Consider the following 15,064-nt stretch of genomic DNA (forward strand, 5'->3'; position numbering starts at 1 on the left):
CAAAGACACTCATATCTATTGAAATTTAATTATTTCATTTAACTACATTCCACTTTATACCTAAATGCACTAATAAAGAATTCACAAACAAATTAAGTTTATCAATTCATAAGTACTCCAGTTTTTTCTTTCTTCTTCTTTAATATTCTGCATAGACCTTTTTTTCTTCTAAGAGCAATAATATGTAATATTTTTCAAATTCTAAAATATGTTATGAGTTTAATAATATCACGTGGTGCTTATTGTTAAAATGTTTACCTACAACGTGTAAAATCCATAACTCCTAGCTAGTGTACCACCATCACCACCAAAATTTGCACCAATTCAAGTCTTCATCAGTGTTATAGCACACAAGTGGATATATATGTAATATGGAATTCACCACAAGCTTTTAACATGATGTAAACCAACTCATTGTCAGGTATTATAATTCTGTGTGTATTTCATTGGTGAAAGGAAATTGACGCAAAATTGTTTATAAGCACATGTATACGTAAGGTAGAATAATAAGTCAGGACTGTGTAATGAAATTGTAATTGGGAATAAATCACTCGACAGAAAAAACGTTCAATTAGTTGTCGCGAAAATATGTTTGTTTACACTTTGATAAATTCCATATGACATAACCACAAGTATAAGATGCTGTTTATCACATAACTAGCATTATGAGAATTAAAGCAAAAGACTTTTAGTTTTGCTTTCATGCATGGCAAGCAAACTCCTGCTCAGATAAAGGGCATCTTAACTGCCATGACAACCGTACTATGTTGCATTATAATTTCATTGAGTACTTAATTGTGAGATACATAAAGTATATCACAATTTATGTTTTAAGATTTTATACCATTTTATGGCATAGTTTAACAAACTAGTTATGTGATAAAGACCAGCATTATGTAAGCATATAGCATTGAAGAATCTAACTTTCACCAACTATTTGCTAATAATTTGATTACATACAAGAAGTCACACCAGTAGATTTGATTAGTAAGATTTGAGATGGCTTCAGTCAGTAATAGCCATTCAGCACAGCCCTTTATTGTAGGTGGTCAATGCTAAATGTATCAGAGAACAGACAATTCTACATCAGTAACATTGATATATTAAACAGTATACACTATATCAATGACTCCACAGGGGTCTGAGATCTGATGATGTTTTACATGGTCTCTGAGAGTTGTACACAGGGACTTGATAAGAACTTTTAACCCAACATCTAAGTGATTATAACTATCTGAAGGGATGTGTTTAGGGTTTTTTTTACTTTTCAGAAACAGAAATGTTACGGTATGACATGTTGGGTTATGTTCTTCTTTAAATTATTTGATTTAAACAATGATTATTCCTTATCCGGATCCATCAACCCTCTTTACATCCTACTCCACATCATAGTTTATATGCCAACCCCCCCCCCCTCCCCTCTTTGTATCAAATCCCTCTGTTTCAATTCTATAACCTAAAATTGAGAGTATAAGTAACCCTCTCCCCTGTCCCTCTGTACCCTACTGTACAAAGAAGGTTACCCCCTGCCCTATCCCTCCTAGTCCCTCCATACCATACTGTACAAAGAAGGTTACCCCCTGCCCTACCCCTCCTAGTCCCTCCATACCATACTGTACAAAGAAGGTTACCCCCTGCCCTACCCCTCTTAGTCCCTCCATACCATACTGTACAAAGATTAAGTACTGAGACCTACCTCCAACACTCTCGCTATCTGTATCCTCATGCAGGTCATCGCCACGACTACTTTCTGTAGCGCTCAGCTGACTGCCGTGGTAATTACTGCTGGTCACACTTCCTCTCATCTCCTTCGGGTTGTGTCCACTATAGTACTGACCACTGGCCGAGCTGGTCACACTGATGTTGTCACTCTCTGTACAGTTATAATGAAGCACAAACTTAGCAGACTGAATTATGCTTTGAGTTTGATTAGACGGAAGAGAACCAGAATCATATAAATCAGATAGCTAATCTATATTGTAAACGTACATAATATCAATCATAGTGCAATTATCACTAAAATTTCGGGTGATTGGGTGCCCGGGCGGGTGTAGTGGTAGTGGTAGGCAATCACGTGGGTTTTCTCCAGGCAGTCCAGTTTCCTCCCACAGTAAGATTCCTTGCGCGTTTACATCCGGGACATCAAGAATGTTTAGCATAAGTTGTATAACTTGTTTTGTAATCGATGTAAAATAAATAAAGTTTACATATTAAAATTTAGTGCTAAAAGCCTAAAATATGGCTGTGCTAATTGCATTTTATACAAGTCTTTAATAAAACCATCATTATGGTGAATGCACAAATTCATCATTGTGCTGACTTGAAATTTTCAAAATAAATTTTAAGTTAGAATTTGATTGTGCCAAAATAAGCATGTTTACAGTATAATGGAAATATAAGAAATAAAACAAAATGTCATAGCCCTGAAGTATACCACATGTACTTCATATTCAATGCATTTTTTACACATTGCTACATCATTTGACAATGCCCTTTCGTCCCAGACTACATATATAATTACCTTTGTTGTACTGTTAGGGCGAGATGACTTCCTACAGGAAAATAATTCTGACAGTTTTTTTTAACAATTTTGTCCCATTGAAGTCACATTCAAGATTCTGTCAGCAGCAATTTGATTGGCCATTTCCAAAGGTCACCTGAATATGACCCCTAATGGGATGTTGTCAGATCCTCTTATCCAACCCAGGGATAATAAGGATCTGTATTTTAATCAGATTAGGGTGAATGGTAAAATTAAAATCTACCTACAAGAACAGTGGTAGTCACTTTGATTACACTGTTATGATTTGACAATCAGTGAAATCTACTGTACTGACCTGAGTCTCCTCTGTTGCGTCCAATCTTCCGTTTACCAATGCTGATCTCGTCTTCTGAACTACTTTCTGTGTCCTGTTCACTGCTTTCACCATAGGCTAAACAACAAAATATAAATTGTCAGTTGATTCTACATAAAATATTATAATGAGATTCACTGATAAAAAAATATGTAACTCTTGTGTGGTAAAGATAAACAGAATATATAAGTCTTGTGTGGTAAAGATAAACAGAATATATAACTCTTGTGTGGTAGAGATAAACAGAATGTATTACTCTTGTGTGGTAAAGATAAACAGAATATATAACTCTTGTGTGGTAAAGATAAACAGAATATATAACTCTTGTGTGGTAAAGATAAACAGAATATATAACTCTTGTGTGGTAGAAATAAACAGAATATGCAACCCTATGTGGTAAAGATAAACAGAATATATAACTCTTGTATGATAAAGATAAACAGAATATATAACTCTTGTGTGGTAAAGATAAACAGAATATATAACTCTTGTGTGGTAAAGATAAACAGAATATACGTAACTCTTGTGTGGTAAAGATAAACAGAATATATAACTGTGTGGAAGATAAACAAATATTATTGTGGTAAAAAACAGAAATATGGGTAAAGATAAACAATTAGAACTGTTGTATAAAATGACTAAAGATAACATATACTTATATGTAGAGATAAACAGAATACGTAACCTTGTGTGGTAAAGATAAACAGAATATATAACTCTTATATGGTAGAAATAAACAGAATACTAACCCTTGTGTGGTAAGATAAACAGAATTATAACCTTATTGTAGAAAACAAATACGTAACCTTGTGTGGTAAAGATAAACAGAAATATAACTCTTATATGGTGGATAAACAGAATATAAATTCTTGGTTGGCTTCTATTAAAAGACCACTTTTCAACTTCCCTTGGGTGGTCTCTTAATACAGATTGGACTGTAATTCGTGTGATTTACTATTTTGCCGCCTAGTGCAGTGATAGTCAATTAACGCGGGGGTAATAAGGATGATGGGGAAAACATTGTACAACCTGCGTTATAAAAATTAAAATTTGATTTACTTAGGAAAAGATTTTTATTTTGCTGAGGATATGAGGGTATAATGATGATGGAGCAGGTGTAAATTATGTAACCCAGGCAAAGCCCCTCATAACCTCAACAAAATCAAAATCTATTCCTTATATTTACAGTTTTTCACACAAACGAATATTATTTATTCTCGCAACAGTTGCAACTTTTTTAAATACCCACATTATTTTTTTCTCTCCTGTCATCGTCAACGAATTCAATTGAACAGCCGATTGTAATCAAGTCATTCATACGCTCCCACCAAAAGTGGGGTCATAACCCTACGTTTCCCGCCACATTGCTACGCCATTGGCTATTCACGAAACAACAAAATCGCCACACATGTTGTGCTATCATTATACACTGATAACGATAATATTAGAAAGCATGGTTAGGGAGTCCATGTCATGAAAGTGCAAACTGTAAATATTTTTTTATTAAGGTGTTCAGAAGGTAATAATAAGCGTACATGAAAAATTAACAGAAAGGACAGGTATATATACTTAAGGATTAACTTGAATAGATTTTTTATGTTATGGAGATATAACACAAAAATCTGAGTGTACTCTAAATAAACCGCGAAGCGGTTTATGATGAGAGTACACTCAGATTTTTGTGTTATATCTCCATAACATAAAAAATCTATTCATATTAATCCTTATAATTCAATTTACTAAAGATAATCTCTTCAATATTCAAAATTCATTTCGGGACTCTTTTGTCTATGAAATCATTACGCCGTCATCTCAGCCAATCAGAAGCAATGTTACAAACAGTGACGCCATTTTTTCCTTTATGGACTGATAAAGTAAATTTTTAAGCCAATGAAAATGCTCGTAGCAAGCAAAATTGAATTGTATAGTAATAACTTCATTTGCAACTCTACAAAATTACCAATCTCCCTTTATATTCATATTTAAAAAATTAAAAGCCATTTCGGAAAGATAGTTGTCCTTTAAATATTGAAATATATATATGAGGAGGTTGACTAAATGTAAAGATTTATGCAATGTGATCTTGACCACCATATGTATTAATGGATTTGATGGTAGGACAGTGGTAGAGAGCTGTCAATATGTATAACGAGGAAGGGAAGTATTATCATGGAGAGCTGGGTACACAGGCTACATGCTACAGGAGATTACTAATTATCACTGTCAGTGTATAACCCCCAGGACGACTATAGATTTTATACAACACCGCGCCAATCTCCATCAATCATTCATGGCACTGTTAACACTTTTACCATCAATTAGCGGTGTAGTATCACTGTGGTGTAGAGTCTGCTGTCAAACACATCAAACGTAATGGGGACCTCATCAAATAACCGACTATCTAATATAAATAATCAAAATCAAAACTCCATCAGTCACCAAGATATTGTAAAGTGTGTATTCCTTCAATCCTTCTAATTACATGGTAAATACGTATATTGTGCACATCAGTGTAATTTAGTGAACAATGCTGCAATTTATTCTTCAACAACATGCAATCTAGCAAAAAGTACTTCAATCTGATATCGATGATTTCTTTCTTGTATTTTATTTTCATATAACAGCAACATGTTCATTGTCAACATTAACCCACAATTCTTAATTTACTGCTTACATTTCATTACCCTGACGTATATGGTTAAAAAGTTTTTGCACTTATTAAATCATGAACAAAATACATTTCATCAACAGTGAGTCATATGCTTCTGAATCAATTCATGGACAAAATGATACACGTTTCCTCTGGTAATTAAGCTTCAGACATGCATGTCTATCGGAATTAAGTCTGTTGTACATGTTAGCCAAACAAAATTCTATTCTTCAATGAAATTGTTGAAAACGGAAGGAAATACAGTATTTTAATTGCCTGACTACAATAAACCTATCACTGCATTTACCTCACTATACTTGAAATTTGATAAGATTTTTGTCAGACACATGCAATCTATGACATGCATGACTAAATCAACAACTGATAAGATGTTATATGATCCATGACTCTTACAGAGGAATTTAAAGGAGGATAGAGACCGATATCAAGGAAGTTGAAAATACCATGTTTCACTGTAAATAAGACCCTCCTCCACCCACCCGGACAAGAAGTAAAGGTCAAATGAGGTGGGGAGTCTTATTTGCAGAAAATTAGCTAGACTAACAACATTAATCTATTTGGTTGCCATCTTGGATTTTTGAATGTCTGTCATTGTTGTAATAGTAGTAAGACAAGGAGTAAATATCAAGGTGTTATAGCATTATAAAAACATTTATAAAAATGCACAAATGATTAAATGAAATTCAATCATTCCAAATTTGTGGGTGGGGTGAGGGGGCTTATGTACAGATCCTGTATAATTTAAATATATTATTACATAGAAAAATAAAAACTCGGGCCGTCATGGTGTGAAAACTGTATAATTTCTTTCTAGAAAAATAAAATCTCCCGTCAAAAAAGCAAAGAAATTAATTTATAGTTTAGGAATCCTAAAACGTCCTTCCGTCCGACTGACTATGTCCGTGGTTACATTTCCATGCAGCCTTGCTATCAAAGAGTTATTTCAATGGTGAGAACTGGGCAACCTAAGCAGAACTTGACCGTCGTTCCAATATGTGAGAACATTTGGAAGGCCAATGAACGTATTTAGACTGGTTTTCTTTGCCCGACTATTCACTTTAATTATATAATGAGTGGAATGACACTCAGGCTTACAAATATGACCTTATATAGACAGGTCACATTGACTTATTTAATATTACACCGATAATCACGTCCTATGTGTACATTATACGTACCATGGTTACCTCGCCCTCGACTCCACGTGTTGTAATTACGTGTAGCACCTTGCGTGCCTCTCTGGACCCCGCGGGACTCAGAACGACCTTTACTAGTCGGAACTTTTGCAGCCTCCATGGCCTTTTTCTCTGGTATGGTGTATTTAGGGAGTCCCTTAAAGAACCATGCGCCAGACCTCTTCCACACCTGTATAAAATATCAATAGGTTACTGGCTATTTTTACTTTAATTATACAATCACATCTAAGGAGTCACTTAGTCGAGTGAGTGAAACCTCCACCTAGGATCCAGAATCAGAATCTGAAGGGAATATAGATTTTACCAATGGAGCAAGGTGAGGAATGAACTTACAATTGCATGGGGGCCTGGGTAGGCAAACATGAATAAATGGATGATTTCGATCGAGTTACAAACTTATAACAATTTTGTTTAAGATATAAAAAAAACAATAACTGTTTAATTATTCACATTATGTAAGCAGTCATATAGGTAGGAATGTGCCATCTCCACTTATGTGAATACTCTGGTTTTTCGCATATTTTCTTCTGGAAAATACCCTATGCAAATAAACGGTGTACTCCTAACACCAACAGGCATAGGGACTCTTACTTAATTATCTTACATAAATACAAGTATAAGTATGATGTAACACTATCATATGGGAAACAATATGATGTTCAGTGGTTGTCTCTCAGGTATTCTATCCATTATTCTGAATTAAAACAGCACACACAGACATTGTCCAATCAGGTGAGGGAGGTGTGTGTGTTATTTTTTCTAGCATTAATTAACGTACTGAAATAGGTTTTACACAACATGCATGGCCATGTTGTAAACTAGACATCGTCTAAATATGTTACCCTGGTTAAATAATAAAAAACATCATTATAACAGAAGCCTAAGAAGTGAGTATGAAGTACCATATTCGACCCAATGAGCGTCTAGGCCGTTTAAAAAAAAAAGGGGAAAAAATATGAAAAAGTGCTTAATAAAACAAAATTAATACAAACTTATACAGTTTTGGCCTTAGTTTATATGCCTTGGTAATTGAAATTCAGTCCTCAATGGGAGGGAAAGGAGCTTATAAGGACATGTGTACTTATTGAGTCAAATACAGTACATTCTGAGAGAATTTGGACACTAACCTCTCTATTTTCACTACAGATCTTACACAGCCAGAGCGGTTGTTTGTGGCAGTTATAGGTGTCGATGCCACACTTGGTACAAACAGCCTGTAACAGAGCAATCCAGAGTACAAACAGTCTGTAACAGAGGGAGTCAGAGTACAAACAGTCTGTAACAGAGGGAGTCAGAGTACAAACAGTCTGTAACAGAGGGAGTCAGAGTACAAACAGTCTGTAACAGAGGGAGTCAGAGTACAAACAGTCTGTAACAGAGGGAGTCAGAGTACAAACAGTCTGTAACAAGGGAGTCAGAGTACAAACAGTCTGTAACAGAGGGAGTCAGAGTACAAACAGTCTGTAACAGAGGGAGTCAGAGTACAAACAGTCTGTAACAGAGGGAGTCAGAGTACAAACAGTCTGTAACAGAGGGAGTCAGAGTACAAACAGTCTGTAACAGAGGGAGTCAGAGTACAAACAGTCTGTAACAGAGGGAGTCAGAGTACAAACAGTCTGTAACAGAGAGTCGGTACAAACGTCTGTCAGGAGTCAGAGTACAAACAGTCTGTAACAGAGGGAGTCAGAGTACAAACAGTCTGTAACAGAGGGAGTCAGAGTACAAACAGTCTGTAACAGAGGGAGTCAGAGTACAAACAGTCTGTAACAGAGGGAGTCAGAGTACAAACAGTCTGTAACAGAGGGAGTCAGAGTACAAACAGTCTGTAACAGAGGGAGTCAGAGTACAAACAGTCTGTAACAGAGGGAGTCAGAGTACAAACAGTCTGTAACAGAGGGAGTCAGAGTACAAACAGTCTGTAACAGAGGGAGTCAGAGTACAAACAGTCTGTAACAGAGGGAGTCAGAGTACAAACAGTCTGTAACAGAGGGAGTCAGAGTACAAACAGTCTGTAACAGAGGGAGTCAGAGTACAAACAGTCTGTAACAGAGTAAGTCAGAGTACAAACAGTCTGTAACAGTGTAAGTCAGAGTACAAACAGTCTGTAACAGAGGGAGTCAGAGTACAAACAGTCTGTAACAGAGGGAGTCAGAGTACAAACAGTCTGTAACAGAGGTAAGTCAGAGTACAAACAGTCTGTAACAGAGGGAGTCAGAGTACAAACAGTCTGTAACAGAGTAAGTAGAAGTCAGAGAGTACAAACAGTCTGTAACAGAGGGAGTCAGAGTACAAACAGTCTGTAACAGAGGGAGTCAGAGTACAAACAGTCTGTAACAGAGGGAGTCAGAGTACAAACAGTCTGTAACAGAGTAGAGTCAGAGTACAAACAGTCTGTAACAGAGGGAGTCAGAGTACAAACAGTCTGTAACAGAGGGAGTCAGAGTACAAACAGTCTGTAACAGAGGGAGTCAGAGTACAAACAGTCTGTAACAGAGTAAGTCAGAGTACAAACAGTCTGTAACAGTGTAAGTCAGAGTACAAACAGTCTGTAACAGAGGGAGTCAGAGTACAAACAGTCTGTAACAGAGGGAGTCAGAGTACAAACAGTCTGTAACAGAGTAAGTCAGAGTACAAACAGTCTGTAACAGAGTAAGTCAGAGTACAAACAGTCTGTAACAGAGGGAGTCAGAGTACAAACAGTCTGTAACAGAGTAAGTCAGAGTACAAACAGTCTGTAACAGAGGGAGTCAGAGTACAAACAGTCTGTAACAGAGGGAGTCAGAGTACAAACAGTCTGTAACAGAGTAGAGTCAGAGTACAAACAGTCTGTAACAGAGGGAGTCAGAGTACAAAACAGTCTGTAACAGAGGGAGTCAGAGTACAAACAGTCTGTAACAGAGGGAGTCAGAGTACAAACAGTCTGTAACAGAGGGAGTCAGAGTACAAACAGTCTGTAACAGAGTAAGTCAGAGTACAAACAGTCTGTAACAGAGGGAGTCAGAGTACAAACAGTCTGTAACAGAGTAAGTCAGAGTACAAACAGTCTGTAACAGAGGGAGTCAGAGTACAAACAGTCTGTAACAGAGTAAGTCAGAGTACAAACAGTCTGTAACAGAGGGAGTCAGAGTACAAACAGTCTGTAACAGAGGGAGTCAGAGTACAAACAGTCTGTAACAGAGTAAGTCAGAGTACAAACAGTCTGTAACAGTGGGAGTCAGAGTACAAACAGTCTGTAACAGAGGGAGTCAGAGTACAAACAGTCTGTAACAGAGGGAGTCAGAGTACAAACAGTCTGTAACAGAGGTAAGTCAGAGTACAAACAGTCTGTAACAGAGGGAGTCAGAGTACAAACAGTCTGTAACAGTGTAAGTCAGAGTACAAACAGTCTGTAACAGAGGGAGTCAGAGTACAAACAGTCTGTAACAGAGGGAGTCAGAGTACAAACAGTCTGTAACAGAGGGAGTCAGAGTACAAACAGTCTGTAACAGAGTAAGTCAGAGTACAAACAGTCTGTAACAGAGGGAGTCAGAGTACAAACAGTCTGTAACAGAGGGAGTCAGAGTACAAACAGTCTGTAACAGAGGGAGTCAGAGTACAAACAGTCTGTAACAGAGGGAGTCAGAGTACAAACAGTCTGTAACAGAGTAAGTCAGAGTACAAACAGTCTGTAACAGAGGGAGTCAGAGTACAAACAGTCTGTAACAGAGGGAGTCAGAGTACAAACAGTCTGTAACAGAGGGAGTCAGAGTACAAACAGTCTGTAACAGAGGGAGTCAGAGTACAAACAGTCTGTAACAGAGGGAGTCAGAGTACAAACAGTCTGTAACAGAGTAAGTCAGAGTACAAACAGTCTGTAACAGAGGGAGTCAGAGTACAAACAGTCTGTAACAGAGGGAGTCAGAGTACAAACAGTCTGTAACAGAGGGAGTCAGAGTACAAACAGTCTGTAACAGAGGGAGTCAGAGTACAAACAGTCTGTAACAGAGGGAGTCAGAGTACAAACAGTCTGTAACAGAGGGAGTCAGAGTACAAACAGTCTGTAACAGAGGGAGTCAGAGTACAAACAGTCTGTAACAGAGGGAGTCAGAGTACAAACAGTCTGTAACAGAGGGAGTCAGAGTACAAACAGTCTGTAACAGAGTAAGTCAGAGTACAAACAGTCTGTAACAGAGGGAGTCAGAGTACAAACAGTCTGTAACAGAGGGAGTCAGAGTACAAACAGTCTGTAACAGAGGGAGTCAGAGTACAAACAGTCTGTAACAGAGGTAAGTCAGAGTACAAACAGTCTGTACAGAAGTCAGAGTACAAACAGTCTGTAACAGAGGTAAGTCAGAGTACAAACAGTCTGTAACAGAGGGAGTCAGAGTACAAACAGTCTGTAACAGAGAGTAGAGTCAGAGTACAAACAGTCTGTAACAGAGGGAGTCAGAGTACAAACAGTCTGTAACAGAGGGAGTCAGAGTACAAACAGTCTGTAACAGAGGGAGTCAGAGTACAAACAGTCTGTAACAGAGGAGTCAGAGTACAAACAGTCTGTAACAGAGTCAGAGTCAGAGTACAAACAGTCTGTAACAGAGTAAGTCAGAGTACAAACAGTCTGTAACAGAGGGAGTCAGAGTACAAACAGTCTGTAACAGAGGGAGTCAGAGTACAAACAGTCTGTAACAGAGTAAGTCAGAGTACAAACAGTCTGTAACAGAGTAAGTCAGAGTACAAACAGTCTGTAACAGAGGGAGTCAGAGTACAAACAGTCTGTAACAGAGGGAGTCAGAGTACAAACAGTCTGTAACAGAGGGTAAGTCAGAGTACAAACAGTCTGTAACAGAGTAAGTCAGAGTACAAACAGTCTGTAACAGAGGGAGTCAGAGTACAAACAGTCTGTAACAGAGGGTAAGTCAGAGTACAAACAGTCTGTAACAGAGGGAGTCAGAGTACAAACAGTCTGTAACAGAGTAAGTCAGAGTACAAACAGTCTGTAACAGAGTAAGTCAGAGTACAAACAGTCTGTAACAGAGGAGTCAGAGTACAAACAGTCTGTAACAGAGTAAGTCAGAGTACAAACAGTCTGTAACAGAGTCAGGGAGTTACAAACAGTCTGTAACAGAGGGAGTCAGAGTACAAACAGTCTGTAACAGAGGGAGTCAGAGTACAAACAGTCTGTAACAAGAGTCAGAGTACAAACAGTCTGTAACAGAGGGAGTCAGAGTCAGAGTACAAACAGTCTGTAAACAGAGGGAGTCAGAGTACAAACAGTCTGTAACAGAGTAAGTCAGAGTACAAACAGTCTGTAACAGAGGGAGTCAGAGTACAAACAGTCTGTAACAGAGTAAGTCAGAGTACAAACAGTCTGTAACAGAGGAGTCAGAGTACAAACAGTCTGTAACAAAGTCAGAGTACAAACAGTCTGTAACAGAGTAAGTCAGAGTACAAACAGTCTGTAACAGAGGGAGTCAGAGTACAAACAGTCTGTAACAGTGTAAGTCAGAGTACAAACAGTCTGTAACAGAGTGGAGTCAGAGTACAAACAGTCTGTAACAGAGTAAGTCAGAGTACAAACAGTCTGTAACACAGAGAGGAGAGTCAGAGTACAAACAGTCTGTAACAGAGTGAGTCAGAGTACAAACAGTCTGTAACAGAGAGTCAGAGTACAAACAGTCTGAGTACAAACAGTGTAAGTCAGAGTACAAACAGTCTGTAACAGAAGTCAGAGTACAAACAGTCTGTAACAGAGGGAGTCAGAGTACAAACAGTCTGTAACAGAGGGAGTCAGAGTACACTGTAACAGTCTGTAACAGAGTAACAAGTCAAAGAGTACAAACAGTCTGTAACAGAGGGAGTCAGAGTACAAACAGTCTGTAACAGAGTGAGTCAGAGTACAAACAGTCTGTAACAGAGGGAGTCAGAGTACAAACAGTCTGTAACAGAGGGAGTCCAGAGTACAAACAGTCTGTAACAGAGGAGTCAGAGTACAAACAGTCTGTAACAGAGTAAGTCAGAGTACAAACAGTCTGTAACAGAGGGAGTCAGAGTACAAACAGTCTGTAAAAGAGTAACAGTAACAGGTAAGTCAGTCAGAGTACAAACAGTCTGTAACAGAGTAAGTCAGAGTACAAAACACAGTCTGTAACAGAGTGAGTCAGAGTACAAACAGTCTGTAACAGAGGGAGTCAGAGTACAAAACAGTCTGTAACAGAGGGAGTCAGAGTACAAACAGTCTGTAACAGTAGGGTAAGTCAGAGTACAAACAGTCTGTAACAGAGTACAACAGTCTGTAAGTCAGAGTACAAACAGTCTGTAACAGTGTGAGTCAGAGTTCAAACAGTCTGTAACAGTGTAAGACAGAGTACAAACAGTCTGTAACAGAGGGAGTTCAGAGTACAAACAGTCTGTAACAGAGGGAGTCAGAGTACAAACAGTCTGTAACAGAGGGAGTCAGAGTACAAACAGTCTGTAACAGAGTAAGTCAGAGTACAAACAGTCTGTAACAGAGTAAGTCAGAGTACAAACAGTCTGTAACAGAGGGAGTCAGAGTACAAACAGTCTGTACAGTGTAAGTCAGAGTTACAAACAGTCTGTAACAGAGGGAGTCAGAGTACAAACAGTCTGTAACAGAGGGAGTCAGAGTACAAACAGTTCTGTAACAGAGGTAAGTCAGAGTACAAACAGTCTGTAAACAGAGTAAGTCAGAGTACAAACAGTCTGTAACAGTGTAAGTCAGAGTACAAACAGTCTGTAACAGAGGGAGTCAGAGTACAAACAGTCTGTAACACAGTGTAAGTCAGAGTACAAACAGTCTGTAACAGTGTGAGTCAGAGTACAAACAGTCTGTAACAGAGGGAAGTCAGAGTACAAACAGTCTGTAACAGTGTGTCAAGGTCAAACAGTCTGTAACAGAGGGAGTCAGAGTACAAACAGTCTGTAACAGAGGGAGTCAGAGTACAAACAGTCTGTAACAGAGGGAGTCAGAGTACAAACAGTCTGTAACAGTGGGAGTCAGAGTACAAACAGTCTGTAACAGAGGGAGTCAGAGTACAAACAGTCTGTAAACAGTGTAACAGAGTCAGAGTACAAACAGTCTGTAACAGTGGTGAGTCAGAGTACAAACAGCTGTACAGAGTACAAACAGTCTGTAACAGAGGAGTCAGAGTACAAACAGTCTGTAACAGAGGGAGTCAGAGTACAAAACAGTCTGTGTAACAGAGGGAGTCAGAGTACAAACAGTCTGTAACAGAGGGAGTCAGAGTACAAACAGTCTGTAACAGAGGGAGTCAGAGTACAAACAGTCTGTAACAGAGGGAGTCAGAGTACAAACAGTCTGTAACAGAGGGAGTCAGAGTACAAACAGTCTGTAACAGTGTAAGTCAGAGTACAAACAGTCTGTAACAGTGAGGAGTCAGAGTACAAACAGTCCTGTAACAGAGGGAGTCAGAGTACAAACAGTCTGTAACAGTGTAAGTCAGAGTACAAACAGTCTGTAACAGAGTGGAGTCAGAGTACAAACAGTCTGTAAACAGAGTAAGTCAGAGTACAAACAGTCTGTAACAGTGTGAGTCAGAGTACAAACAGTCTGTAACAGAGTGAGTCAGAGTACAAACAGTCTGTAACAGTGAGTAGAGTCAGAGTACAAAACAGTCTGTAACAGAGGGAGTCAGAGTACAAACAGTCTGTAACAGAGGGAGTCAGAGTTACAAACAGTCTGTAACAGAGGGAGTCAGAGTACAAACAGTCTGTAACAGAGGTAAGTCAGAGTACAAACAGTCTGTAACAGGGAGTCAGAGTACAAACAGTCTGTAACAGAGTGAGTCAGAGTACAACAGTCTGTAACAGAGGGAGTCAGAGTACAAACAGTCTGTAACAGAGGGAAGTCAGAGTACAAACAGTCTGTAACAAGAGTAAGTCAGAGTACAAACAGTCTGTAACAGAGGGAGTCAGAGTACAAACAGTCTGTAACAGAGGGAGTCAGAGTACAAACAGTCTGTAACAGAGGGAGTCAGAGTACAAACAGTCTGTAACAGAGTAAGTCAGAGTACAAACAGTCTGTAACAGAGGGAGTCAGAGTACAAACAGTCTGTAACAGAGTAAGTCAGAGTACAAACAGTCTGTAACAGAGGGAGTCAGAGTACAAACAGTCTGTAACAGAGGGAGTCAGAGTACAAACAGTCTGTAACAGAGGGAGTCAGAGTACAAACAGTCTGTAACAGAGGGAGTCAGAGTACAAACAGTCTGTAACAGTGTAAGTCAGAGTACAAACAGTCTGTAACAGAGGGAGTCAGAGTACAAACAGTCTGTAACAGAGGGAGTCAGAGTACAAACAGTCTGTAACAGAGGGAGTCAGAGTACAA

General features: G+C 38.6%; 1 protein-coding gene across 2 annotated transcripts in view; it reads right to left on the minus strand.

Moving 5' to 3' along the window:
- LOC138331845 (rabphilin-3A-like) overlaps nucleotides 1-15,064 on the minus strand; it is a 61,838-nt gene that overhangs the window by 23,530 nt on the left and 23,244 nt on the right. For both annotated transcript variants that reach the window (XM_069279674.1, XM_069279673.1), the window contains exons 5-8: nucleotides 7,850-7,936; nucleotides 6,705-6,891; nucleotides 2,838-2,933; nucleotides 1,697-1,873 (exon numbers count right to left, since the gene is read on the minus strand). In XM_069279674.1, coding sequence (XP_069135775.1) covers nucleotides 1,697-1,873; nucleotides 2,838-2,933; nucleotides 6,705-6,891; nucleotides 7,850-7,936 — 547 coding nt within the window. The remainder of the gene's footprint in view (nucleotides 1-1,696; nucleotides 1,874-2,837; nucleotides 2,934-6,704; nucleotides 6,892-7,849; nucleotides 7,937-15,064) is intronic.

Source organism: Argopecten irradians, chromosome 9 (assembly GCF_041381155.1).
Source record: "Argopecten irradians isolate NY chromosome 9, Ai_NY, whole genome shotgun sequence".
NCBI lineage: Eukaryota > Metazoa > Mollusca > Bivalvia > Pectinida > Pectinidae > Argopecten > Argopecten irradians.